The following is a 25,256-nucleotide window of genomic DNA, read 5'->3' on the forward strand; positions in this document are numbered from 1 at the left end:
ACATGTGCTCATTTAGTCACTTAAGTGGGAGTGGGCCCCACAAGTGCCACCTCACTTAAACTCACTTAAATTCACCACTAATCTTCCATTAGTTCATGAACTATCCATTAAATCCAAAACTTAATATTCACCAAAGTCCTTTAATTATCTTTGGACAGATGGATCCGGAGTTTTCCGGTCGTTCGGTGAAATCACAGTTTTAAGCTGTTATGCGCCTTGTGGGCACGCTTATCCAAAACCCTAATTTCAATCAGTTTTCACCAGAAATCATAATTCCTAATCCTATGTGCCATTTATAACTTATTTCCAAACCTAGAGCTCAAAATTCATTCGACACGCTTTACGGTGCAACTGTACCTCGATATTTTTACCCGATAAAAATATTATTCATCATTTTTCCAGAAACTTGCCTAAACACTCAATTTTTTGTTCTGAGTGCATTTCCATTTGAGACCTTCTACTCAAATTTACTTTCCTCAGGTTATGTGTTTGTCAAATTACCGTTTAACCCTTTTTATGTATTTTGACCCAGAACTCAGGATTTGCACTAATCCTACCCCTTAATCCATATTTTAAATATAATTATATGATTTAGAAATGCGAGGTGTTATAAGGGAGTTCCAGTTGAACTGGGGTCATGGAGTGTCATCCGTTAAGGAGCACTTTAGGAATGTCTCGGGTGTATATGGATGGAGGGTGCCTTGGTTGATGTTATGGGAACACTTCCTTGGATGAGAACCCATAGGCTATATACTGACGCCAATAGGCCAGATGTTGCATGAATTTGGCATTGACCATTCCACCTTCATTAAATCCCTTGCTTTATCCATCTTTGGTTGTTGTAATATATTGTTGATTTACATCTGAGTGAGCTATTGGACGGAGTAATCTCCTGAACCTCTGGGTTATTGAGATATATTCTTATATCTCATCCCGAGTTGGGACATTTATTTCAGGTAATAGCAGTGGGACTGGAGCCGTGGGCAAGAGGCCAATAGGATGAGCATTGGAGATTTATGCACCTTTTTGCATTTTGAGGCCATTGTGGCATAGGCTAGACTTAGGGCATGAACATTGTATGTCAATTTAGGATTATGCATATTGTCATCTTTGTTCATGCCATATTTTGTCTAAGTTTAGTTGATAAAGTACCTTGTTTTATTTTGAGATGTATTTCATCATATCTTGGAGCATTTATTTGTATTATGTTTCATTGGAGAAATATAAATTGTAATTATTGGACCTTGTGTAATCTTGAAGCATAATGTATGATGAAAGGGGAATATGCCTATTTTAAGTTATGCTTATGTCTATGTTTAAAGAATGCATGCAAATGGAACAAAGTGAGTGAAACGGTTTAAGTTTTATAATGTAAGAAATGAAATGTAAAGTGAGGAATTTGATGTAAATTGTAATGGGTTGTAAGAGCACCAAGGCATTGCTGGTCCTTGAGTGCCACTCTTGTGTATTAGGTACCATTTGAAAATAATAACACACGTTTGATAAAGTGGGATGTCTCAACAAGGCCACGAATTGGTTCACAAGTTAGGTCATTTTCTTCACAAAATTGCTTCTTGAAGCATCAAAGTGAGTGAAAATGGCTTCTACACCCCCAAACCAAGAAGTCAGCCACTTCACACCCACAAACAGAACCTCCACCCACTCAAGAAGTGGTTTTTCTCCCTCACCAAGTTTGCTCTCAAGTGTTTACAAGATTAGAGAGGAAGAATCAAGTGGAAAAGTGGTATCTTAGGTGGTTTTCATGCAAGGAAGGCTATGGAGTTGTGTGGGAGAAGGCAGAAACCATGAGGGAGTGAAATGGTCTACGTAGAGGCTTGTAGAAATCTGACCTATGTTTATGTGCCTTTCTATTTATAAGTGCACTTAATTAATCCATCAATATCAGTTCTAATAGATTTACTAATTATTTTTCTTCCAAACTTCATATTCTTAACCTAGGCATTTTTTTAGGAATTAACATACTTTTATTATAATTTCTCGAAATACTTCACCGCTATGCATTTATACTGCGAAGCAAAATCGGTATCTACACTTTTCATCAGAAAAGTGACTTTAAGCATTTTTCGACTTTTCAAATAATTATCTTACCATAATTATGCATAATCTTAATTAAATCCATGCTCTGACGCCGATAATGTTATTTAATTAATTATTTAGCAATGCAGGTTCTTACATGAGTTGTTGTAGCGTGTTGTGTATTGTTCGTGTTATATGAAAACTTAACATGATTCTAAATTCTGGTCTCAAACAAGCATCTTGGTGACGACATGTGAATTGTTTACGATAACGGAGCACTGGACGTTGATGAGGAAGGCAGCGACAGAGATAAAGTGGATGTTGCAAGGTTTGTCGAGAAGGAAGTTGGGGAGTCCTAGGAGGATGATAGCGGTGTCGACGATTTTAGAAGGGAGACATTGGAAGAATATGAGGAAAGAGGTAGAGAGGGTGATGGCAGAGAGGGAGGGTTTGAGGCACGTAGAGAAAGAATGATATAATCGGTAAAATAAGAGTTAGAATTTTGTTATCCTATCCGATCAAATTGTAACTTAGCTCCTCCCTTAGGATTAATTATCAGACTCTCCACAAAATAAAATGAATCAATATGAGAGTTTATCCTATCAAACAACATATAAATGTAGGATATGATAGTATATCCTATCCTTCCCTCCTATCATCTGCACCAAACAGACCTATGTATTATTGCGATTAGATGTGGTCACACCTCTTGCCATTGAAATTCCTTGTTAATCTTATAGTTTTTTTTTTTGGAGGTTATGTTAATCTTATAGTTTTATTGTAATGAAACAAATAATTTTTTTATTATTACATGAAAAAAAGATTTGTTCTTTCCCAACAAATTCGTCGAGCGATGTGGCATCAATATTGGGGTTATTCTCCAATATCCTTTTTTTTCATTCTTAAATATTTAATTATGGAAAACAAGCTCTTGCTACTTGAACTTTATTAGTTATTAAAGAACGCTTCACAATTATTTGATGATCACGTAGTGCAAATCAATTTTGGGAAAAATTACTCTTTTGTTCTAGGAGAGTAATTTTTCCTCCTTCACATTCTTTGAAAATTGTGTTGCATTTTATTTATTTTATTTTTTTAAGTGGTGGGCCTACCAGTATATATCTATTATAAAAAATAGAGTGTTATTAATCTCATGTTAAATGAGATAAATTATCTCATGTCATAGAGATAATCTGTAACCCCACTATTTGTAAAAAATAAAATAAAATAAAATAAACTCATAGGACCCACATTTTTATTAATGTCGGAGAGAGACATTATCTCCTTTAACCAGTGTTGATAAAATCGGCCCGGCCCGGCCGGTCGGACCGGGAACCGGCCCATCAACCGGTCTGATTCTTGCAATGGACCAGATATGCTACTGATCCGGTATCTAGGGGTGTAAATGAGCCAGGCTAGCCCGACCCAGCCTATATTAAGTCTGGCTTGGCTCGACCTTTCAGAAAAGTAGAGTAGGCTTAGGCTTTTAAGAAAACTTTTTTAACAAATAGGACGTAGGCCAATTTTGTCAAGTCTGGCCCAAAGCCTTATAGGCTGGCCTATTTAATTTATTAAAAATAAAATAATAAAATAATATTTATTTTATGTGACATGGCAAAGTACCAATACCAACCTTAATTTTTAGATGAATGACATTCTCTTGTAGACTTTATTTCAGCACCCAATAATTGTACTTTTCTTATTTTCCCGATTTCTTTGACTCTATTCCTCTATGATATACATTATAGAGCTGAGGTATTATGTTGACTCTTTCTTGTTTGTTATTTTTTTCTTATGAGAAGTATTAGTGCATGCATGAATGAAACTTTCTTTGCTCTATACAATTATTTTACAATTTTTTTTTGCTTAGTATCTACAGTGGTAGGTAGGCCTACAAGGCCTGTAGGCCATGTTGGTTTATTTTTAAAAATAGGCCGGACTTGGCCTACAAATAAAGCCTTTAATAGACCAGTAGGCCATCAATCGGTATTAACCGTCGAATCGGTGAATCGATTTTTTGCTCAAACCGATTTTGGAAAACATAATTTTCAATATTGAAACTGTGGGGATTCGAACTCGAGTCTTGTGAGGATGCTTAACAACAACTTACCACTAGGCTGAGTTAGTTTGCTGGTTAATATGCACAATTTAATATATATAACATATCATTTAATAGAATTATTTAAAAACTGCATCTAGTAGGAATCGAACCCTTGTTGTGAAGATATAAATTATAGTATTTATCACTAAGCTATATTTGTTTCTTGATTCTCTTGCACTATTTAAAATATATATTATATAATTACGTATAAAATATAAATTTATATACATATCTGGTTCACTGGTTGAACCGGTGACCCACTGGTTGAACCGGTGACCCACTGATCCGGTATCCCGACCGGGTCGATCACCGGTCCGGGTTTAATAACATTGCCTTTAACATAAGAAAATATTTTCCCTAAAAAATAACTCCTTTATTACAAGGGAAAAGTTACTCTTATGATACATGATAAATTTGTCTCCTACACACCCTTCGATAACTGTGTCACTTTTTTCTTTTATTTTTATTTTTCAAGTAGTGAAGTACACAAATTCGTCTCTGTGACATGAGATAACTTATCTCCTTTTTTTTTTTTGATAACATAACTTATCTCCTTTAATATGAGATTAATAAAACGACGAGAATATAGCCCTTAAATTTTAACGACCAAAATCTTTTAAGAGATAGGATATTGTGACACACAAATAATGTTATGACCATATCTTAACCGTTGATTTCCGTCAATCAACAGTTATCATTTATTGCGAATTAATAATTAATTAATGAGTTTGATTTGAAAAATGATAACCGTTGATTGGCGGAAATCAACGGTTAAGATGTGGTCGTAACATTGTGCATAATATTATTTGTGTGTCACAATATCCTATCCCATCTTGGGATTTTAAATATAATAATGACCGGTAGGTTTTGTAAAATCATAAATATCATTTCGTTCAAATTATGTTGGGTTTTATAAGAGTTATGTTGTAGGAAAAGTGATTGTGTTATGTTATAGAGATTCGTTTTGCGTGCCGAAGTTTTTTTTTTTTTTGCTGCGGGCCCCACAAAATGTTGTGTGTGTAGGAAAATTTTTGTGGTCATGTTAAATGATAGATGATAAACCCAATTATGTTCTGGAAAAAAGAAAAAAAAAAAGAAAAAAAAAACTGCATTTTGCCAATGACATCCCACCACGTTCTCTCAAGATGAAGCGAGTAAAAACCCTTTCAATCACTCTCCCGTGTATAAAGTACTAAAATCCCTTCGCTCTGATATGGAGAAAGTGCTGTCCACCCACAGCACAATCCAACTCCCGCACAAGGATTTAATACTCTGCGCTCATGCACACAATATAACCTCATCCACCACCTTGTGATTAGAGGGCCACTATCTTAACATTTCGAACGGTCAGATCTTCTCACTTAACCTCTCTTCGCGATTCACCCACCTATATATATATACCCTCCACGCGTTCCTCTCTTTTCAGTTGGCGAATTCTGAAGAAAAAGAAGAAAGAAGCAGAAGCTGAAGCTCAATCTATTGCGTTAATGGCGGACTGTTAGATTTGATTCGACTTTTGAACGAACTTCCCGATCCTTCAATCTGGTGTGAACAGGTAGAACCGCGAGATTTGATCGTTAATTTTGTTAAGTTTTGTTGTTTTTATGAATGTAAACTGGGGGTAGTTGTGTAAGAGTCGATTTCTGAAGGGAGGGGATTTTTTTTTAAAATCAGGATTTATGTACTTTTTGGAGATTTGAGTTATGCGATCTTTAGCGTGTAATGGTGTTTGAGTTCGATGCAGATCGAGGGCGTGGATTATTCAATTAGAGCTGAATTTCGGATTGAAGGATCTTTGGGAGTAATAAAACGAAAATTTTCTCGGTAAGGTTCTTGTTTGTGTTTTAGATTTTTAGGTTTTCTTAAAATACCTTTTTTTTTTTTTTCTTTTTTCTTTTTTGCTCTTTTTTTGAAGTGTTGATTACCATTTTGTTGTTATTGGATCTTTTGGATATGTGGGTGGTGAATGAAAATTTAATGATGATCTGACGTTATGGTCTTCTTGGATCTTCTGAAGTGGTTATTTAATTTGTCAATGATGATTTTTTAACTGCTTTATTAAGTTCACGTTTGAAAGTTTAGCAATTTTTATTTGGGTACGATGATATCTATAGTATATTCTCCCCTTTTTGCGAATGTATTATGATGATCAGTGGAAAATTGTTGATTTTTGTTAATCTCTATAGCTGGGAACTCGTCAATCGTCATTAACCACTTAGTTTAACCATATGAAACAGTGCTTGGAAATAGGGCATTGGCATTGTTGTGATACGGTTTCTGCATAAAGTTTATTTATATTTCTTTATTTTTTTGGGAAATTTAATAGTATTTCCTTTAGATCAATTGATGCTGAGGATGGAATCAAATACTGCTACCAGCATGAGAATAAAAATTCTATTGTATGCTTAGAATGATTTTATGTTATGTGTTCAAAAACAATGTTGTTATTTAGTTAGAGAATGTGTTCATTATGATGCGGAAGTTATGGTTTATATTTTAATTTACATATGCAGCATCCTAGTCTGTTTTGCCTGAAAAATGTGGAGATTTAAGCCATTCGTGCACAAAGAGCCAACTGGTCTTGAAGGCCGCTCTATAGATGTTGGCAAGCTTAAAATAAATGTGCACAAGGCCATTGCTGAAGGAGGGTTCTCATGTGTCTACTTAGCTCGTGATGTTGTACATATGTCAAAGCAATATGCTCTGAAGCATATAATATGCAATGATGAAGAATCACTTGGATTGGTAAAGAATGAGATATCTGTGATGAAGTTGCTGGTAGGACATCCCAATGTCGTAACACTTCATGCACATACAATCTTTGATATGGGTAGGACAAAAGAGGCATTCCTTGTGATGGAATTTTGTGAGAAATCTCTGGTTAATGTGCTTGAGAGCCGAGGAGCTGGTTATTTTGATGAGAAACAGGTTCTGTTAATCTTCAGGGATGTGTGTAGTGCAGTTTTTGCCATGCACTGCCAATCCCCACCTATTGCTCACCGGTAACAATACTAGCTAATTAAATATGAGGAGTGTCAAAATTTGTGATTTCTCACTTTATATTCTTCTAAATTCTTTAAAAAATTTATGCAGCCAACCATTTGGAAAGCATGTAGTTTTATGTTCATGTTTGATTTTTTCTAAAGAATGTTCCATACGGAATTTTCATGTTTTCAGTCTATCTCAATAAGTGACTACTTCAGCATCATTATTTGCTAATTTTATTCATAAACTGTAAGTGCTAGATAGTTAGCAGCACGCATTTGCATCTATGCAAGCTTTCACTTGCCCATGGCCCTCCCTATACTTCATATTTGAGTACGGACAATGAAATGGTTTTCACATCTTCAGACACGGTTTCTCTGTGATTATATTCTGTTTTTATTAGGATTTAAATTTATTCATTTCATAAAAACATTTATTAACACCACCATTTCAAATGATTTTTTTATTTTCTTTTTCTGTGACATCATTGCAAAAGCTTGATAAATCAAATAGGAGTTTATAAGGTGCTTTCTTAATCACTTATGATTTTTTTTCTTCTTTGCATTTCCCAGAGACTTGAAAGCTGAGAATATTTTGTTAGGTTCAGATGGTTTATGGAAGTTATGTGATTTTGGAAGCACTTCTACCAATCACAAACGTTTTGAGAAGCCAGAAGAAATGGGGATTGAGGAAGACAATATCAGGAAGTACACAACCCCTGCCTACAGGGCCCCCGAGGCAAGTTGATATTTATTTTCTCTAAATAAAATTAGGTTCACCACCAAGGGTGGTGGTTAAAGCGCCCCAGCCTATGCAAAGTTATAAACGTGCCTGGGTTCAATCCTTGAATTGGCCACTTGGTGGGCAGGGTTGAGGTGGGTCTTTGTTGGGGTTAAACATATCCCCAATTTCCTTCAAGGGTAGGGCTGGTGGCGAGCCATAAACCTGAACATCTGCCGCCCCTGAATCCCAGGACAAAACCTCTAGGATTTGCCTGTTTTCTAGGCTACCGCCATTGAATGCCATTTTTTGAACCCAAAAAAATTAGTCATGTCTGATGTAAATGTTCATTTCTGTATGCATTTTAGATGTGGGATCTGTTCCTGAGAGAAGTCATTAATGAAAAAGTGGACATATGGGTAAGGCATTCATGCTTGAAACTCATCTCTTTGACAACTTTTTCTGAGTCTTTCTATGCTAACTGACGAATCATATTACTGGATGAATATGTTAGGCACTCGGGTGTCTCCTTTTTCGCATATGCTACTTCAAAAGTGCATTTGATGGGGAATCAAAGCTCCAAGTGTTAAATGGAAACTACCGCATTCCTGATTTACCTAAATACACTTCATCTGTCACGGACTTAATCAGAGACATGCTTCAAGCAAAACCAGATGACAGACCAGATATCACGCAGGCAAGCGCTTTGCTTGATTGGCCATTCATCTCCATGAATTTAGGTTGGTCATAGATCATTCATCAATTGCATTGTTAGGTACTAGAATTAGAGCAATCAATTACTGATGTTGAATGTTCTACCATGGTGGCAGGTTTGGTTTCGTATTAATGAGCAGCTACCTATTAATTTGCAGAAGTCATTACCTGACAGGCCACCTGAATCGCCCTCTTCCAACAATCACGAAGGTGATACATTTTTTATACTAACATATTAAGTCTTTTTTTTTTTTTTTCATGTTTTCAGAATATTCAAATGTTACCTTGAAGTGAATTAGAAGCAAAAAACTCTTGATAGAAGGTTGGAGTTGTATATCCCTAAATACTAAATTAGATGATTTGATTAATTTGTAGCTAAATTTTTGGCAGGTGCTTCGATGTCCACAAACAAATCACCTCCAATGCCACGTAGGAATCCACCTCCTCCACCTTCATCTGGAGAACCAAAAACTACACCACAGCCATCCCTTGCTTCTAGAGGAGGGGAAAGTGGTGGGCAGCTTGGTGCTTTCTGGTCCACTTTGCATGCAAAGGATTCAGTTGTCCCTGAAGAAAAGAGCAAACCTATATATGATGAAGAACCATCTAGCCTCCACATGTCATTGAAACATGATAGAATTCGTCCAGACAATGATCAATTGCCCAAAAATTTTAGTGCTAACAAAGTGGTTAACGCACAAACTCGTACTGTAAAGAGCAGTGTGCATGGAAAATTACACAAGCCTGATTCTGTATCTTCCAAGGACTTTGAAATAAATTTTTTTCAGGATAAAGATCATGCAAGTGGGGGGAGAATATCTAGTATGGAGAATACAACTAACTTTCAAGACCAGGCTTTTAATACTTTTGTTGCAGAATTCGATACCACTAAGCTCAACTCTGGACTTGGTAACAAATCTGAAAGGGAAGAAGCATTAGAGGCTGAGGTGGAGAAACTCAGAGAGCAGCTGAAGGAAACTAACTTGGAGAAAGCTGAAATAACTTCAAAGTATGAAAAGCTCTCTGCCATCTGCCGATCACAGAGGCAAGAATTGCAGGATCTCAAGCAAGCACTTGCAGCAAGGACTCCATCCCCAAGTAGAGACGGTTTGAGAACCTCTCCTGCTGGAGTAACATCATCTGCATCTGTGGTAATAAATATTTTGTAATTTTCTTCTCAATTACAAAATAAATATGCTGAACCTCTCCTTGCTGATGTTGTTTAGCTTGTGTTTGTCACACATGATTATATGTGTTGCATTATAACTGCAGAGGGAGAAGATTGGCGGGACTGCTTGGGAACTTCAGCAGGATAAAACTGAATGGAAAACTACTAGTTCAGAACCAAACTCATGGCAGGCTTTTCCGGAGGAACCGGAACCACAAAAGTCCCTTTCAGCAGACAGTACTTCCAAATCTGTCAGGACAAGAAATGGTCTGCAGAACAAGCACCCTTCTCAACTAGTTACTGATTTTGATACATGGGGTTTTGGGGCAGATAACAACAGTGCTGGACGTGCTAGCAGCCCACAGATGCCAAGACTTAATGAAGGGAGTAACTCTCAGGGTTTTGGTGAGGCAAATGCCTTTGAGAGCAAGTCAACTTCCCAACCTGCTGGATGGGCTGGTTTTTAACTATGGGAAAAGCTATAACGGATCTATGCTGTTATTGCACCGAGAGATATATTTCTTGTCCCACATGAAGAATTAAAATTAGTGGAAACTTATATATCCAGTATGTTTGTTTGATGCGGTTGAGTTTGTTTCCTTTTATGAATCATGCTAGTAAATGGTACATGTTTCTCTGGACTAGAGCTATTGTTGGGTGACCGTATTCATTTCCATTTCGCATGATTGTTGCATTACAGTTTTCTTATATATGCGTTTATGGGCTTTGGTCTAAGTAGACCTCCACCCTTTTGTAGACCATATACTCTTCGAGGTTTCTTGGCCTGAATTTAAACTTCTGCTACAAATTTGAAAGAGTTGATGATTGCATTAATGCTACTATGATGTCTTTTAGTTTATCCTGCATCGGGTAGTAGTGAAGAAAGTTGTCAATTCTTGAATGAGTAAAGGAATTGCAATTAAAGTCATTTAGGGGAATTTCTTGTACATCTAATAATTAAGTGTGGTTTAAACGGTATTTAATAGACCACTTATTATTCTATTTGAAAAAAAAAAAAAAAACAGAGAATCACGTCAAAGGATGAGCCGAAGGGGATTAGCCCAATCTCCCATTGGTTCAATTATAAAAGCGTGATCAAAGAAATTTAAAAAGTTACTTAATGGATAGATTTTAAGAACTTATCTTCCATATCACATGGCCCAAACCAGAAAGAAGATTGTAACACATCGTGTAAATGGTATTAAGGGTAGTATAAATAATTAAGAATCATTAAAAGAATTCTTTTCTTTGTCACTTGTAACTTAGCCAATCATCCATATACAAAAGTGAGTTAATTTTTTTTCCTTTCTTAAACATAGTGTTCAACTAAACTAAACATAATCAAACTAAACTACACATACACTTATTCAATTCATTTTTCGATAGATTAAAGCTTTATAAACCCTTAAGTGATTGGTATACATGTTAAGACCCTAAATCATAGTAAGAGAGGTTATCTAACTCCCCTAGGGTCTCATACCCTTGAAACATCAATTAATGGCACAATAAAATCCACAAGTCCTTCCATTGGAGAATAGTCAAAAGAAACAGACTCTACTGTTTCTAAAATTGGGATTTCATGGCTTTATCATCATACTAACACAAACCTGTAAAACGGAAAATTAGAATTTTTTTCATAATTTATCATATAATAGTAATTAGATTAGAAATCTAATTATGAGAATTAAGTCACTTTTCAGATAAATGCACAATTACGGTGAGTTTCGGGGTAAAATGCAAATATGCAAAATTTACCTAAAACTTGTAAATAAATTAGTGAGGCTAATTTATGAAAATTATGAGAAAAAATAGTTTTGCCTAGAAATATCAAGTTTTGGCTAGAAATGAGTAAGAAAGTACAGTTAAGAGAGTAAATAACTATGAGTAAAATGTTGACCAAGTTAATTGGGACTAAAGTCACCTAAGTAAGATCATTTTCCTCACAAAATTAATCACACCCATCGACTTCTCCTTCGTGAAACCCGAAGACCACTATAATAACCCACATCAGTAAATCACTTTTCATACAAAAGTGCAATTACAATGAGTTTTGTGGTAAAAATACAAATTAGGTAAGAATACCCAAAATTGATAAATAATGTATGAAAAAGTCAATTATATGATGTTTATGATGTTAGAACACATATTTAGAAATCCTAAGTCATTTGGCTAGATTGAGTAAGAAGGAAAGGTAAAATAGAAAATTAGCATGTTTAGTGGTATGACCAAAGTCCACTAGCCACTTAAGTGACTTAAGAAAAGAAAGAAATAGACACCAAGACATCACATTTCACCTTCTCCTTCCTCCTTCTTGGTCGACCTCCATGAGTGAAAGAGAGCAAAGCTTCAAAAAATTGTAACTTCAGATAGAGTCAACCAAATCAAGTGGTTCCAAAGGTAAAAGTGATTAAAACCTCATTCTCTTCAAAACCCATAGCTCATTTTTGATTAGGGGTCATTAGGGAAAGAGATATTCCACCTCAATCATTTCAAAAATTTCGAGATTTTTGATGTTTTGGGTGGTTTTGAGTGCAATGGAGCTTGAGATTTACTCCTTCTAGTTTCCTAAGGTGATTCATGGTAAGTTCCCACCACTCAAAACTAGGTTTCATGAATTTTTAAGAATCTTAGGTTTTATATGAACAGTGGTGCGAAAATTGATATTTATGGAGGTTGATGATGATTGTTTGTGTAATATTCATGTAGTAGAGTTGATCCCAATGACATTGTGAGCGATTCTCACCTATTGGAATCTACATTCACTCAAGTAGGAGATTTGTGACATGAGAATGGTAATTTAAGATGTGTTCTAGCCAAATACTTAGTGATTTATATGTTGAATGATGTTGTGATCACAATTTCACTTTATGCCATAGGTTACCTTTGTGTTGTTGATTATGATCTCAGCTCTTGCAGTAGAAAAGAGCAACTGTCAGGAAGTCTACAATAGGTAAACTTTTGGACCTTGGGGTTAATTCCCTTGTGTGTTCCATCATGCCCCATTGGGGTAGTGGTTGATTAATATAGGTGCATTGTAGTATCACGGCATGATAAAGTGCATTTTAAGATTTTTGATACTATTTTGAGATATTATGATATGTATGATAGTATCTCTGGCCAGTAGATGTATGTATGTATATGATTACTTTCCTTGGACGAAGTAGAAATCCTTGGGGCTTGATGCCTAAGAAACCTTACAGAAGTTTAGTCAAAGTATCACATGTGTGGTATAACGCCTCGTATTTCTTAAACATATATTTATATATTAAATGTGGATTAAAGGGTAGGATTAGTATAAATACTGAAATTAGGGTTAAAATACAAAGGAAGGGTAAAATGGTAAATTGTCAAACACTTACCCTAAGAAAGTAAAATTGAGTAGGAGGCCTCAAATGGTAAAACTAACCCTGGAAATGGATTCAGAACGAAAAATTGAGTGGTTAGACAAGTTTCTAGAAATTTGGTGAATAGTGTTTTTATCGGGTAAAAATACTGCTGTATAGTTGCACCGTAAAGCGTGCTGAATGAATTTTGAGCTCTAAGTTCAAATATAAGTTATTAATGGTGCATAGGACTAGGAAACATGATTTTTGGTGAAAATTGATGGAAATTAGAGTGTTTGGGGAAGCGTGCCCACAACGCGCATAACAGCTTAAACCTGTGATTTCTCCGAACGATCGGAAAACTCCGAATTCATCTGATCAATGGAAATTAAAGGACAATGGTTAATGTTAAAAATTAGAGTTTCTAAAATATTTAGGAAATTATGGACATTTAGTGGAATAGGCGGGAGATTTGAATTATAGGACAACTTGTGTTCAAAACTTCAATCTCTCCTAACTCACTCAAATCTCACTCAAATCCAACAAAATTTGTCACCAACGTTGTAGTAAATCACCATCCAAACACATCTCACCTATTGGTTTCCCTTGAAAATCACTCATTTGGGAGAAAAAACCCCCTCTAGTCCGCGGCCATTGATGAGTTTGTGGAGTTCTTGAGTTGTTTGTTCAAGATTTTGATTGGGTATCACTTGGAATAGTCTTAGGCCAAGCTTGTGGGTAAGTTTCCACATCTTTGATTGGTTGAATTGATGGATCCAAATTCATGAACCCTAGAGCTATTTTGCTTGATTGATGTAGTTAGAGAGCTCAAATTGAAATTGTGTATTAGATGAAAGTGGCTTAGAATGATGTTTTAGAGTGACAGAAACTATAAAAATTATTGAGGATTGGATTGTTAACTTAAGCAAATTTTGATGTGGGAATTCAACACTTTGTGAATTGGCATGATTATGAAATTGTGTAATTGAGTTATGGGTTGTTTGTATGAGTTAATAATAGGATTGTATGATGTGTGGAAGTGTTAAATTGGGTTGAATACCCCTAGGTTGGTGGGCTTGAGCATTTCGGCTTATTGAAGGCATGTGTGGTTTGATGATGTAAAAATTATATAATTGATGTTGTGTGGTTGTGAATGGTGTTTCAATGAGTTGTATGTTGGTGTGGTGAAGTGGAATTGGAAGGAGAAATATTGGTGATGTGTGTGAGTATGATTCGGCCATTTAGAGAAAAATTAGGAAGGATGGTGCTAGGTTGATATTAAAGTGAATTAAGGACTTGAATTAGTGTTGTGATAAGCTTGTGAAGGCATAAGAACCTTGAAATAAAATTTAGAAAATGATTTGGTAATTTTGGCCATATTGGCCGAACCTATGCATTGTGGGGGGAATGTTTTTGGTGCTTGTAACCTTGTCTAATTGCATATTGTATTGATGATCCTTGTGTGATCATTGTAGGTTGTCTCCTACGGACGAAAATTCAGAGCTTTAAGCTTGGTGGGTTGCCTTTGGTCCTTGACCAAAGGGATTGTGGTAAGTCATCTTGAATATACGCATTAATATTTGATAAGCATGTATATGTCTTGGTTGATTGTAATTACAATGGAAATGGCCTATGTGTAGACATTTCTTGTGAACCAAGCTCGGTGGTACTGTGATTTGAAGCTACCAAGTGAAGAAGATTAATCAGGTAATTCCTTAGTACTGGGGTTTAATCCTCGTGTGTGCTCCACCATGCCCCTTGAGGGTAGTGGTTAGAGGTGTATGTTGGTAATATAGTATAACATGTTCATGCATTATTGTATGTTTAGTGGTACATAGGATGTACTGTGTCTTTGGCTAGTAGACTGTTGCATTCGGGCGTTACGGACTTCCACTGGATAGGTCTCCATGAGGGAGTTCCAGTTGACCTGGGGTGATGGTGTGTCATCCGTTGAGGAGCACATTAGGAAAGTCTCGGGTGTATATGGATTGAGGGTGCCTTGGTTGATGTTCTGGGAACACTTCCTTGGATTGGAACCCGTAGGCTATATGCCGAGGCCAATAGGCCGGATGTTGCGTGATATTAGCATCGACCATTCCAGCTTCATCGTATTTTAGTCCATATGCTTCCCTGCTTCATTAAATCTATTGCTTTATCCTGTTTTGAATGTTGTAGTATATTATTGATATGCATCTGAGTGAGCCATTGAGCGGAGTAATCTCCAGAACCTCTAGGTTACTGAGATATATCCGTATATCTCACCCCGTTTTGGGGACTTTATTTCAGGTAGTGGCAGTGGTACCGGAGCGGCAGGCAAGAGGCCCGTAGGATGAGCATGGTAGCTTGAGTTTATTTTGCATTTTGTGGCCATTGGGCCTAGGCTAGACTTAGGACATGAACAATGTATGTGAGCTGGGATTATTCATTTTGTCCTATTTGTTCATGTCACCTTTTTTGTCTAAGTTTAGTCATCATTCTCATGATTTATTGTGAAGGATTATTGTAATTGTTGTAGAGAAGCATTGTAATTGTAATATTGAGACCTTGTGTAATATTGAAGTATGTTATATGATGAAAGGGCAATAGGCCTATTCTAGGATATGATTTATGTTTTAGGTCAAAAGAATGCATGCAAAGGAATTAATATGATTGAAATGGTTTAAGATTTGATAATGTAATTGATTAGTTGTAAAGTAAGCTATTTGATGTAAATTGTGAAGGGTTGTAAGAGAACCAAGGCATTGTTGGTCCTTGAGTGCCACCCATGTTTATTAGGTACCATTGGAGGATAGAAAACACACTTTTAAAAGTGGGATATGTTGGAAAAACAAAGTAGACTCTAACAAAATTTCTATAAAATGGCAGATTTTGAGTGAACTTTGGGAGAGCATATCTCCCCTCCACAAAAGTCCAATAGGGACGTGCCATACACCATTGTAAATCTTGAGATGTCAACTACCTTGTGTAAAAATTTAGAACTATATGTAACACGTGCATCATCATAGCAAAACTCAACAGAGAAAACACACAAGACAGACACTGTGACACCCTCCCCTGTTGTATGCATCCAAGGGAGATGTCTGCTAAACGGATTAGAGTTGTAATGTTAACGAATTAAGTTCTGAAAATTTACATTTTTAAATCCCAACTAAAATCTGTACAGAAATTGGTTTGCACATGAGAACAGTGAGAAATTTGGTAAAACACATTGCTTGCTGTAATGGTCATTTTCTGAAAACCTTCATGTCTTACAAAAATCATATAAATCGAATTCACCAGTTAAAAAAAATTTCTTTGACACAAGGAAACTAGACGTCTGAGGCTTTACGTGCATATAAATTATATGTAAATCGGAGGTCTGTAGCCCCAGAAACAGAACTCGCAAAGAGCTCGCTAAATCCATTTCCAAAATCAGCATTTAAAACAGGCAGAAAATGTTTTGACAAGTTAAACATCAGAATTACATAAGTTTCCGGATAAAAGTAAAAATCCAAAATACAGCAAATTAAAACATGTTTCCAACAGTAATCCGCCTTTCCAAATATTACATCAATTAAAATAGTCAGCCAACATCCAACAGAAATAGCAGACAGACAGTAGAATTTCCAAAACAGCAGCAGTCAATAGAATATTTCCAAAACAATTACGTCATCAAATGCTTTTTCGACCTCCTGCAATTTTATAAAAATTGAGCCCCAAAAGGGGTGAGAAAAAATCTCAGTAGTGTGATAGCAAAACCAGTAATGCAACACAGTATTAGTCTAGATACAGAATTCCGAAACAGTCGCATCAACAATTAAATTCTGACAGATACTAAGATGTAGTCATAATGCGTATATAACGCCAGAATAATGTACGTTCATAGCACTATAGTGCACGTACTAACTAACTAACACAGTGGAGATTCCATTTGGCCCATCAGAGGAGAATTTCAACTGCGGCCTATGCGAACTGAGCTTCCTTTTCCCTGGTACCTGAGGGATGCCTACATGATACATGCTAAGACAAATGTTTCTTTTCATAAATATTCATAGTTCACAAATAGCATGACAATAATGCGTGTATGCCATGATATGTTTCGCACGCACAAAAAAACAAATGGATTTATGATGTATATGAGCATGACAGAATCAGAATCTGAGTACCATGTTTCTCATGGATTTTCAACACCAATATTTCGAACAACAAATATTTCCAAAACAGAAATTCAATATGTCAAGTCCAAGGGCAGATTATAAATAATATTTAACAGAATACAAATCCAAAGGCACATGTGAGCAACAATTCAAAATTGCATGCACTAGCTAATAGTCACAGTAGGCTTCACCACCAAACACTTACCTTGTGTGCCCAAATATTAATCAAACAACACCAAATTCAGTCCACATTCTAGGGGTTATGCGCACCTAAGCAAAAATATAACAAGTCAGTATTACATGCCACAATTTCCCTATACGTTACATAACGTTTTTTATTCCCCTAGGCCCTTGGTTCACAATCGGTTTGCATGGTTCTTTCACTAACAAATTCTGAATTCACATAATTTTATCCACTTATAAACAGCGAAAAAATCCAAGCTTTCCCAAGCATACCCATTCGGTTTTCAACGCTAAAAAGAGGCTCATGATATTTTATTCACATATTCAGCTACACTAAGCCTAAGGGTGCGCTAAGGGCAGTCTCTACACAAGCTGTCCAATTAAATTTTTACACATGCAACATTAGCTACCTCCTCCCATTTCAACAAAACAGAATGCCCAACAAAGGAGACTATATTCTAGCTCCCAAAAATGATTATGTGTGCTTGTAAGTACAAGACCCAATCGGTTCAAAAAGAGGCAGAAGCAAGGAGAAAAATTTAACAAAGATCTATCTTTCATCATGCCTAAAAGTCGAACAGCAAAAAGCACAAGGGAAGGTTGAGGTTTACTTACGTTTTCTTGTCTCCACACCAAGACCCCAAACTCGAACAAATAACAAGCTTTCACCCTCCAATGTTCAAGAATTCAAACTCAGCATCATGCAATGGAGGTAGGGGCTTAATCAAGGCAGAACCTTGTGCATGCAAAAAGAAAAACCCAATGAGAACCGATTTGTGTGTGGAGATGAACAAGGAGAAGAGGGAATGGCTCACCTCCTTATGATGGACCTTCGGCTGAACAAGGAAAACAAAGGAGAAGATGCTTAAGTATTTGGTTCCCTGCTCATGGAGCTCGCGACTAGAAGGAGGTGGAAGATAAGAGAAGGTTTTCTTTGTGTTCTTTCCTTTGATGTGTCACAGTTTTTGGAAGGGAACGAGGGGTGTGAAGTAGAGTTTTTTTTGGTTCTGGCTTAATTGAGGAACAATATATTTTGGAGTGGGTACTTTGTTAGGTGTTCGTATAAAAAGAAAGAACCAAGGTGGGACTGATGGTGTTTTAGCAATGGACCAGAATTTTTACTTTGCCCTACTCCCACTATGCGCACAATGGGGAAGAGAGGATAAGGAGAGGTGTGATTTCCAACCAATAGGATTACATGCAGGCTGACTACCTTCCCTTTATTGCATATATGCTTAACAAGGCTGACTTGAGGTTTTATAAGATTACAAGCAATCAGAATTTCCTACCAACCTATGCGCATAACAAGGGATTACAAGGGTGGATGAGCTTGCCATGTGGAGCTTCTAGGCCAATAGTGGACAGCCTTGTAATTTTTCTAAGATAAGGTGTGAGGGTTACTAAGTGATGATGGCTGAACATAAGTCCCACTTAGGGCTCTTGGGCCATCAGCCATGGAGAGAAATGAGTCCAAAAATTCATGTCCAAGGGCTCTCCTATCTTATGAACTAACCCATTCCTTATTATTTTATGTACCCTCTAATTATTAACTAAGGGGTTTATTCCTTGAAGTAAAATTAATCACATACTTATAACTAATATTCGAATTTGGAAAATATACATACTAATCCCTAATAGCATGCAAAAAAAATAATTTCCCTAAATATATATATAATTATACTTCGAATTCCAACATGCTTCCATATTCCTTATTGAATTTTATATAACTTTCTAAATTCATGGGATGTTACACTATCCCCACCAAAATAGAATTTTTTCCGCAAAATGAAACTTACGTACTTAATTAAAGAGTTCCGGTTATCGGTTCCAAATGTCGTCTTCACGCTCCCAGGTTGCTTCGTACGCAGATTTATTGTTCCACAGCACCTTCACCAGCGGTATCTCCTTGGAACAGAGTTGTTTAACTGACCTCTCGAGAATTTGGAATGGTTGAACAGGATACGTCAGATTTTTCTCTAACCCCACTTCTTCTGGCTGTAGTACATGGGATGGATCAGATAGATATCTTCTCAACTGTGACACATGAAAGACGTTATGAATTCCCGAAAAATTAGGCGGTAATGCCAAACGATAAGCTGATTCTCCAATCCTGTCCAAGATAAGGTAAGATCCCAAGTACCGCAGACTTAACTTCTTAGTTCCCATTCTCCTGCCGAGTCCAGATGTGGGCATAATTCTTAGAAACACGTGGTCTCCCACTTCAAAAGATAGGGGTTTATGACGATTGTCATAGTAACTCTTCTGTCTCGCCTGGGCCCTCTACATATATTCTTTGATCCTCTGTACCTGCTTTGAAGTTTCTTGAATCATGTCGGGCCCCAAAATACTTCGCTCACCAACTTCAACCCAACATAAAGGAGATCTACATTTCCTCCCGTACAAAGCTTCATACGGTGCCATTCTGATGCTGGAATGATAACTGTTATTGTAGGCAAACTCCACCAAAGGAAGGTACTTGTCCCAACTGCCTCCTTGATCTAAAATACAGGCTCGCAACATATCCTCCAGAACTTGAATAGTGCGTTCAGTCTGACCATCGGTTTGCGGATGATAAGCAGTGCTCAACCTCAAATGGGTTCCGAGAGCTTGTTGAAAAGACTCCCAAAACTTAGAGGTGAACTTGGGATCACGGTCACTAACAATACTGGTGGGAACTCCATGAAACTTCACAATCTCACGAATATAAATCCGTACAAGCTTTTCTGTATTGTACGTTGTTCGGACACTCGGGAAATGAGCTGATTTTGTCAACCAATCAACAATTACCCATATGGCGTCAAATCCTTCTCGCGTCCGAGGAAGTCCACCTACAAAATCCATGCCAATACTATCCCATTTCCATTCGAGAATTTCTAGAGGTTGAAGAAGTCCCGAAGGTTTCTGATGTTCATACTTCACTTTCTGACATGTTAGACATCGAGCTACATATTCTGCAATATCCCGTTTCATACCCGGCCACCAAAATGAGGTCTTCAAGTGATGATACATTTTAGTGGATCCAGGATGAACGATATAATTACCCTTATGGGCCTCTTGCAAAACTTCCTGCTTCAGTTCGTCATTCGGCACTACCAATCGACCTTGAAATCTCAACATTTTATTTTCATCCCAAATCACATCTTGGAAACCAGCCAACTTATGGACTAGTTCCTCATCATCTCTTTGGGCCCTCTTTATTCTACGGAGTAACTCATTTTCTACTTTGATACTGCCCAACCTTATTCCACGCCTTCAAGTAGTTTTAGTTCTTGCATCATTAGGGTTGCAGTGTGGAGAGTCTTCCGACTCAAAGCGTCAGCTACAACATTTTTCTTGCCTGGGTAATATCTAAGTTCAAACTCATAATCTTTCAAGAATTCCATCCACCATCGTTGCCTCATGTTTAGCTCATTTTGATCAAACAAGTACTTCAGACTCTTGTGATCGCTGAAAACTTCAAATTGTGAGCCCTACAGATAATGTCTCCAGATTTTTAGTGCGAACACTATAGCTGCCAATTCCAGGTCATGAGTGGGATAATTTTCCTCGTGAGGCTTTAATTGTCTTGAGGCATAAGCTACGACCATACAATCTTGCATCAATACATAACCAAGTTCCTTCAAAGACGCATCACAGTACACTTCAAACTTCCTAGTTGGGTCTGGAATAGTAAGCACCGGAGCACTTGTCAATCTACCTTTTAGCTCCAAGAAACATTCTTCACAAGCGTCGGTCCACTCAAAAGGCATTCCCCTACTAGTGAGATGGGTGAGAGGCTGAACGAGTTGCGAGAAATTCTGGATGAATCTACGGTAATAACCTGCAAGCCCCAAGAAACTCTGCACTTTAGTGACGGTCTTGGGTCGTCCCAATTCATTACTGCTTCCACTTTGCTGGGATCCACAGCAGTACCTTCTGCTGAAATTATGTGGCCCAAGAATTGGACTTCACTTAACCAAAACTCACACTTCGACCACTTGGCATACAACTGTTTCTCCTTAAGGATTTGTAAAACTATCCTCAAATGTTCCGCATGCAGTTCTTCATTGGTAGAATAAATCAGAATGTCATCGATAAATACAATAACAAACTGATCCAAGAATGGGCGGAAGATACGGTTCATATAATCCATGAATACCGCTGGAGCATTAGTAAGTCCGAACGGAATCACCTGATATTCATAGTGACCATATCGAGTCCTAAAAGCTGTTTTCGGAATGTCCTCCGGTTTGACCCGGATTTGATGATATCCCGATCGCAGGTCTATTTTGGAAAACACCCTGGCACCTCTCAACTGGTCCATCAAATCATCAATCCTAGGAAGCGGATATTTATTCTTCACTGTCACCTTGTTCAGTTGACGGTAATCCACACACAGACGCAGACTACCATCCTTCTTCTTAATAAGAATGGCTGGAGCACCCCACGGAGAAGTACTGGGTCTGATAAATTCTTTTGACAAAAGCTCTTCTATTTGTTTCTTCAGTTCCCGAAGTTCCAACGATGCCATACGATAAGGACCAATGGAAATACGTCCAACTCCAGGAAGAAGTTCAATGGGAAATTCTATCTCCCGATGAGGAGGTAATCGAGGAATTTCGTCGGGGAACACCTCCTCGAATTCATTAACAACCGAAATATTTTGAAGTTGAGTATCAACCGTACTCTCAGACTCAATCAACAACAGATACCCTTCAGCTCCCCGAAAGAGTTCTATTCTAACTTGTAATAAAGAAATAGTAGCAAAACACTGAAAATTACCATCTATCGAAGGAACAATTGTAAGAACCCGCATTGTTAATTAAGGAAGTTAATTAATTAATTATGTGAAATTAGGAAATAATTCCATAATTGGCCCTAATAATTATTATGAGGCTCTAATAATTATAGTAAGTGAGTAATAATGTTGAAAGTCGCTTTTCTGACGAAAAGTGCAGATACCGGTTATGCTAGTCGGTATAACTGCGTACCGATAAAGTATCCCAGAAAATTATAATAAGTGCATGGATATTCCTAGAATAATATATAGGACTAGTAAAATAAGTTTGAAGTCAAAATAATGAGTTTTGATGTCGGAACTAATACTGTCAGTGGTAAAACGCGTGCCGAAAAAGTGTTGCAAAAAATTAATATAAAAATATGAAAAATCCTAGAAAAATGGCTAGGTTCAGAATATGAAGTTTGAGATTAAAATGATAAGCGTAGCTATTTACAATAATACTGTGTGTTTTAACTTAAGTGGACCTATATATAGCTAAGTGGCACACAACCCTAGGCCTCATTTCTTGGCTGCTGCGTGAGTTACTTGGAGGCTGACCAGAAAACACTCCTTCCTTGGCTCCCTTCTCCATTTCTTGAGCTTTGAGGCCACTTTCTTCATGAAATCTTCACCTAAACACCTTGTTGCGTGAGAGTTGGTCTTGTGAGGGTGTTGGGTACTCCATTTTCTTGAGTGAGCTTCTGAGTTGAGGTGTTGTAGGGGCTGAATTTGTTGTTTGGGTTGGTGGAGCCATTGTCATGGCACTTGGTGCTTCAAAGTGTGATCTTTGAAGAGAAAGGTTCAACCTTATGGTGTATTTTCGTGCACTTGCAAAGGCATAACCTTTGAACCTTGTTGGAGAGCTCCAAGAGCCTTCTTCGTTGCTGAGTTTGGACCCCATTGGTATACCTTGAACTTTCCTTTAATTTTTTATGAAAATAACTTGTTTATGTTATGAAATGAGATAACTTTAATCATTCAAGCTTAGGGTTGTTATAAGAGACTAATAAGTGTTAATGAACTTCTGTTTTGGGTCAAAACCGAACCTTGGATCATTGGGAGCCATTGTCACTTCGGTTTATGCAAAAAAATTCTGCAGAAAACTGTTCTGCCCGCGACACAGGGGAGTGCAGCGAGACTTTCTACTGCCAGATGCACGAGATGTGGGAGGGTTCTTCTGGGGCCGTGTGCTACCGGCCACACCATGTGTTTCCAGTGTGGCAAGGAAGGCCACTATGCTAGAGAGTGTCCGTCGTCGACGGCGAGAGCTGCAGCAGTTCAGGAAGTTCCACTTCAGATGGTTCCGCTTCCACCTACAGCGGCACCAGATGTGCCACCTACCATGGGTCGAGTTTACACATTATATCGGCAGCAGTCGGACCGAGCTCCGAACCTTGTCAGTGGTACGGTCACCATTGGTGGTGTTGTTTTTGGATGCTTTGTTTGATTCCGGGGCTACGCATTCTTTATTGCAACCCCGATTGTTGTGGGGCGTTAGTTGCCCATGTTTGTGCCTTCTCCACCGTTGCGCCGGAGAAAAGTGTGATACTACCACTGTACATCGAGATGTCGTGTTCCAGTGGGATGGTCGTGATTACTTGGTAAATCTGATTGGGATTGCCGATGGCTAATTTGGAAATCATCATTGGCGTGGATGGATTGTCCAATAGTTGTGTGGTGATTGATTATTTGACGGATTATTGTGCCTAGCGAGTGGTGATGTCTCCGTGTGACTCCACTGCCAGTTCCTCGCCTATTTCATTGCTGCGGGCTAGGAGAGCCTGGTGAGCAGGGACATTGGTTATGTCATGATTGGGAGGTTTGGTGAGTGGGACACAGGTGGATCTCACTGGCATTCCTGTGGTGAAGGAATTCCTCGAGGTGTTCCTGAGGAGATTCCTGAGTGTTCGCAACAGTGAGAGATAGCGTTCTCCATTGAATTGTTGCTGGTGTGGGGCCTATTGCATTAGCTCCATACCGGATGTCGCCAGCAGAGCTGGCTGAGTTGAAGTAGCATTCTAAGAGTCTTTCGACGAAAGACTTCATCCGACCGAGCGTGCCTCCATGGGAAGCACCGGTCATTTGTTCTTAAGGCAAGATGCCTTACGCCATTACTTAAGCGTGATGGTGATCTGTTTGAGGATGTGAAATTCTCTTCAGAGAAACTGAGTGTGGGAACACTTGGAAGTTGTGGCAAGGCCACGGGTGATCTTGTATATGCAAGACAGTGCATGTACAATTCGTTGTGAGTTGAGTGGTCTCCATGACTCTGGGATTTTATGTTGATTATTGATATGCGTAAGGAGTAGTTGGCATGGTAACACCATGGATAGTGTTAAGCATGAAATTAGTATGATGAACTGTGCTAATATATCAATGTTATTTCACCTTTGACTGACTCTCGATTTTGCGGATACCGTGGAGATTGAGGTATATCGATACATATGGTTTTTGGTTATTATGTTATCGAAATTGAAAAAAAATTGCAGGTGTACGTGAACTAAGGTACGCTACTGTGAAAACGAGTATGTTAACTAACATGATTATGATTTAGTACTGTGAAATGAACATGCGTACTGTGAAATGAATATGAATTTATTTTGAGGATATTGTTTATATATGGTAATTCTGGCTGAGGTTAGAGTCATGGAATAGGACCCAACTCCCTCGAGTGTTGTGTAGATTGAGTTTGTCGGGTCAGGTCACCTCTATTGAGGGAGTGACTGGTAGTCCCAGGAAATCGTTTGGCATTTTGTTGTCAATATGAAATTTTGAGATTTGAAGGTGACTTCCTTGATTGAGGATGCACTTCTCGAGATTGAGACAATGAGAGTCGAGAACAGGCTTATGGAGAAGAACCAGGATGGTGTCTTGGAATGAGGAAGGACATTGTTGTTATGTGTCCTGTTGTGATGCCTGAAGGTGAAGAATGAACACCAGAAGCCGTGAGTAATCTTCAACCTCTTGAAGTACCGCAGTGGAAGTGGGAAAGTATTTCCATGAACTTCGTGGTGGGTTGACCTTAGACTCAGGCTGGTCTCGATTCTGTTGTTCCTGGCTAGCCTGCGCATGGAACCCTACGAGGCGCTGTTGGTAGGAGGTGTAGAACTCCTACCTGTTGGTCTGAGGT

At 37.8% G+C, this 25,256-nt stretch overlaps 1 protein-coding gene across 1 annotated transcript; it reads left to right on the forward strand.

Annotated features, from left to right (window-relative positions):
- The first annotated feature begins 5,571 nt into the window (after positions 1–5,571).
- Positions 5,572–10,538, forward strand: LOC133296235 (actin-regulating kinase 1). Its single transcript, XM_061495182.1, has 9 exons — positions 5,572–5,693; positions 5,883–5,962; positions 6,652–7,140; positions 7,696–7,861; positions 8,212–8,262; positions 8,358–8,540; positions 8,674–8,767; positions 8,948–9,708; positions 9,830–10,538. Exons 3-9 carry the CDS (start codon positions 6,677–6,679, stop codon positions 10,190–10,192), a joined length of 2,082 nt encoding a protein of 693 aa, XP_061351166.1. The 5' UTR covers positions 5,572–5,693; positions 5,883–5,962; positions 6,652–6,676; the 3' UTR covers positions 10,193–10,538.
- Positions 10,539–25,256: the final 14,718 nt, after the last annotated feature.

This window comes from Gastrolobium bilobum, unplaced genomic scaffold, assembly GCF_033153095.1.
Source record: "Gastrolobium bilobum isolate Gb01-03AN ecotype WA unplaced genomic scaffold, APGP_CSIRO_Gbil_v1 utg48407, whole genome shotgun sequence".
Taxonomy (NCBI): domain Eukaryota; kingdom Viridiplantae; phylum Streptophyta; class Magnoliopsida; order Fabales; family Fabaceae; genus Gastrolobium; species Gastrolobium bilobum.

Coding starts and splice junctions, on each gene's coding strand:
- LOC133296235 (XM_061495182.1), top strand. CDS start 6,677: ATGTGGAGATTTAAGCCATTCGTGCACAAAGAGCCAACTGGTCTTGAA. Junction 7,141..7,695: donor TCCCCACCTATTGCTCACCG/GTAACAATACTA, acceptor TGCATTTCCCAG/AGACTTGAAAGCTGAGAATA. Junction 8,768..8,947: donor CTCTTCCAACAATCACGAAG/GTGATACATTTT, acceptor AATTTTTGGCAG/GTGCTTCGATGTCCACAAAC.